The 4,596-nt window shown below is 38.8% G+C and overlaps 1 protein-coding gene across 1 annotated transcript; it reads left to right on the top strand.

The window, feature by feature from the left end:
- The first annotated feature begins 205 nt into the window (after nt 1-205).
- Nucleotides 206-4,596, top strand: LOC140808616 (probable inactive receptor kinase At5g10020). Its single transcript, XM_073165734.1, is given in 6 exon segments — nt 206-1,180; nt 1,183-2,007; nt 2,173-2,957; nt 2,959-3,082; nt 3,154-3,684; nt 3,790-4,596. Coding segments are annotated over 6 exon segments (2,931 nt in total). The 5' UTR covers nt 206-1,104; the 3' UTR covers nt 4,380-4,596.

Raw genomic sequence — 4,596 nt, 5'->3', positions numbered from 1 at the left:
CAAACAAAGATGCGGAGACACACACAACACGCAATACACACACTGCAGTGTCGACAATCTCCACTTTACCAGCTGTTTCGATATATTTTCAGATTGAAACTTAAATATTAAAAAAAATCTATGTAAGAAACTTTTATTTGTAAAACCAGCACTTTCAGAGTCAATATCGCTGCATTTGAAACTACCTAGAGAAAGGTCGCGACTTTATTCGGCATTGTATCCATAATTTTTTTCTCTCAATAATTTGCACTTTCCAAATATATTATTCATATGATTATGTCGTATTACTAATGATTCAAAAATATATTATTGTAAAATTTAAAAATAATTCTCATAATTTCCGTGTAACTTACACTCCACAGTACTGCCCATCCACAGTGAATCACTTCCCTTGATTCTTTTGGCTGTATTTTTACAGTCAATTATTAAACCCACCAACCAAAATTCTACTCTTCTCAAAGTCTACTGATTTGTTGTGATGTTGACCATTTTCCCTTGAGAACACGGCCCTGTCACTTTCAGTTTCTTGCCACCCGCATAACATTTACTTTCCACTACACTGTGGTGTCTGTCTATCTAGACGAGATAAAGGCTGGATAGCCTTTATGGGATTCTTTCCAGTACATTTTCTTTTTCTTGATTCTTGGGCAAGGAAAAGGTGGGCTTTTTACTATTCAATGTAAGAAATTCTGGGTTTGTTTTGTTTGCAGATTAGTATTAGTTGTATTACTCTCGTGCAGATGTAGAACTCTTTTTAGGATATTTCTTGTTTTTGGGTTGATTAAAAGTTGGGGTTTTTTGTGGGACACTTGGTTGTTAAATGATTAGATGTAATGATTGGAGTGTTTTAAATTCTGCTATAATGTGCTCGGATTTGGAAGCAAGGTGAGGGAAAGCTTTCACTGTTCCACATTTATTGCTAAGGGCACCCCTGTTTTTGTAGGAACTTGTTCCGCATTTGCATTTTGATTTTGCTCTCAACTTTTTACTTGTAATATTTTTGTGTTTGCGACATTCCTGCCTTTCGAATTCCTTCATTTTTTCCTCATAATAAACTTAACCATTGTCCATAAATTTATCAGCCCACGTTTCTTCCTGAAAAGAATGCAGTTCATTTGTTTTGTAGTACTGTTATTGGTAGAATTATCGGTTGGAGAATCGGAAATAGATTCATTATTGGAAGTCAAAAAGGAATTCAGAGTGATCCTTCAGGGAAAGCTCTTGCTTCATGGGATCCCAAGTCTTTAGAATCTGATGGTTGCCCCAAGGATTGGTACGGCATTTTTTGCAGTAATGGCAGTGTGACCTCAATCACACTGAATGATTTAGGATTAGTCGGAGAACTCCAATTTTCTGCTATTTCTGGGCTCAAAAAACTTCAGAACTTAAGTATTTCCAATAACCAGTTGAGTGGCACTCTGACAAAAGAAATTGGCTTGCTTCAATCTCTGCAAAGTTTGGATCTTTCACGCAATTTGTTTACAGGTTCAGTCCCTACTCAATTTACAACCTTAAAAACCCTGGTACTTGCTAATGTTTCATTTAACAGAATGGGAGGAGAAATTCCATCTGGTTTTGCTAGTCTGGAGCTTCTAAAGTACTTGGACTTCCGCTGCAATGGTTTTGTAGGAGATTTAATGGCCATTTTAGGACAACTAGATTCCGCGTTGCATGTTGATTTGAGCAGCAATATGTTTTCGGGAACTTTGGACTTAGGATTAGGAAATCCGGATTTTATTTCGTCTATTCAGTATCTGAATATTAGCCATAATAACTTGACTGGAGAACTCTTCCCTCACGATGGAATACCATATTTTGACAGTCTGGAGGTGTTTGATGCCACTGATAATCATTTTGTCGGAAATGTCCCATCTTTTAGTTTTGTGGTATCTCTTAGAGTTCTTAAAATTAGAAACAATCAGTTATCAGGTTCCATGCCGCAAGGCCTTTTGCAAGAGAGCTCGATGATGTTGTCTGAGTTAGATCTAAGCCACAATCATCTTGAAGGTACGTGTATTAGAGGCATTGCTGTAAACTTTTATATTATTCTTGCAGTTGTTCAAAGGTGAACTTTGGCCAGAAACTTTAGCTTTTACTGTTAAAAGACTGGTGTTTTAGTTTATTTTACTCTGTCTCTGAGATGCTCTAGTTTTTATGTTTGCCTCTATTCAGGTCCAATCGGAAGTATAACTTCTGAGAATCTGAGGACACTAAATTTATCATATAACAGGCTTTCCGGCCCCTTACCTACACGAGTCGGTCACTGTGCAATAATAGATCTTAGTCACAATATGTTCTCAGGAGATTTGTCAAGAATTCAGAATTGGGGAAATTATATTGAAGTAATCGACTTGAGCTCAAACGAATTAACTGGATTATTACCAAACCAAACATCTCAATTCTTGAGGCTTGCATCAATAAAGATTTCCAACAACTCACTAGGCGGAGTTCTTCCACCTGTTCTTGGAACATATCCGGAGTTGGAAGTTATTGATTTTAGCGTAAATCAACTGAGTGGTTCCCTTCTTCCTACCCTTTTTAACTCCACAAAATTGACTGAAATTAACCTGTCTTTGAACAAATTTTCTGGCATGATACCCACCGATGCAACCAGCTCACAAAACTACAGCCTGATAGCTCTCAATCTTTCGTACAATGAACTTACGGGTTCATTGCCCCCTGAACTGGGTAGATTTCATCTCATGGAAAACCTTGACCTATCTAACAACGATCTTGAGGGTGGTATCCCTGATGATCTTCCTGACACGATGAAAGAATTTAATGTATCATACAATAATCTATCTGGGATTGTTCCTGGAAGGTTACAGAAGTTCCCTTCTTCGTCTTTTCATCCTGGAAATTACTTGCTGATACTCCCGAACGAGGCATCTTCAGCGAAAGGCGATGGCAATTTAAGCTTGAGGAGGCATGGTTCTCACATGAAATCTGCAACCCGAAAAGGCCATTATTGTTGGTGTGGTCGGTGGTGCATCCATTTTAGTGATAGTGGTTTTAGTTATCTTCTGCAGAGTTCATCAAGAAAGAGTTAATACAACCTCCACAGAAACTGGTGGCGAAAAAGGTGAGCATCTTAGAAAACATTGTCCTGATGTATCATCAATAGTCCGAGTCTCATTATGATTTTATGTTCAGTGGGTGCAGAATCTGGCCATCAGCACAGGGATGTCTCTTCAGCAGTTGACGAAAGGAAAGACCGCGACTTTCAAGAATCAACAAGAAAAACTGAAGTGGTTCCTTGTCCTGTATCCATCACCCAGTCTGCTAACACATCACCTACAGTGCTTTGTCACCAACCTGAAAATTCAAATTCTCTAAAGGTTTGCTCACCAGGAAAACTGGCTGGAGATCTACATCTTTATGGTAACTCCATGAAATTTACTGCAGAAGAACTGTCAGCTGCGCCTGCAGAAGCGGTTGGTATGAGTTGCCATGGAACGCTGTATAAGGCTGTGCTTGCTTCAGGTCACTTGCTGGCAGTAAAATTGCTAAAAGAAGGGATTGCGAAAGGGAGAAAGGAATTCGCAAGAGAGGCAAAGAAACTAGGAAATATTCGACACCCCAATTTAGTTTCTCTTCAAGGATTTTATTGGGGTCCCAAGGAGCATGAGAAACTGATCATAACTAAGTATATCGACGCGCCATGTTTGGCACTCTATATTCATGGTAAATTGTGAATTTGTTTTCATAACACTATCAAGTGTTGGGGGTCCTATATGCCTATTGTTTAAATTTGATATCTAAAAATATTGAAGCTTTAACAAATTTCAGGGACAGATCCAAGAACGCTTCCTCCTTTGTCGCTTGGGAAAAGGCTCAAAATCGCTATTGATATCGCTCGATGCCTCACTTATCTACACAATGAAAGTGCCATACCTCATGGAAATCTGAAATCAACTAATATCTTGATCGAAATTCCCACCACAAATACACTTTTAACAGATTACAGTCTCCACCGATTATTAACGTCAGTAGGTACGGCCGAGCAAGTGCTGAATGCAGGTGCTCTTGGCTACCGGCCACCTGAATTTGCGAACATGAACAAACCTTGCCCATCCCTCATGAGCGACGTTTATGCTTTTGGCATCATTTTGCTGGAACTTTTGACCGGAAGAAGATCTGCTGATATCATCCCAGGGAATCCTGAAGTTGTGGATTTGTCAGAATGGGTGAAGCTAATGGCTGAAGACAACCGTGAAAATGAATGCTTTGATGCAGAGGTTTTGGGGACACAGGGCGTGGAAAGTGTCCCAAAGGGCCTAACTTCAATGCTTCAGATTGCTCTGAAGTGTATCCTTCCGGCAGCTGAACGGCCGGACATGAAAATGGTTTTTGAAGATCTTTCTTCTGTAGCTCTGTGATAGCCTCAATAAGATTTTGTTTGTAAACTTCTTGTTTACTTGTTAGCTTTTTTGAAGTTTACTTTATCATTCTTTCCTAATTGTGTAGTTTGAAATTCATTTTTCATCTGCCGTTTTAAGAACAGAACTTAAATCTTCATGTGTATGGTTAAACTTAAAGTTAGAAATTGTATCGCACAAAGTTTGATATAAGAATTGTCTCTATTTGGTAGAACAA

Source organism: Primulina eburnea, chromosome 13 (genome assembly GCF_022965805.1).
Source record: "Primulina eburnea isolate SZY01 chromosome 13, ASM2296580v1, whole genome shotgun sequence".
In the NCBI taxonomy this organism is placed as follows: Eukaryota; Viridiplantae; Streptophyta; class Magnoliopsida; order Lamiales; family Gesneriaceae; genus Primulina; species Primulina eburnea.
The sequence above is the reverse complement of the archived record's forward strand: the minus strand, read 5'-3'. Positions and strand labels throughout refer to the sequence as shown.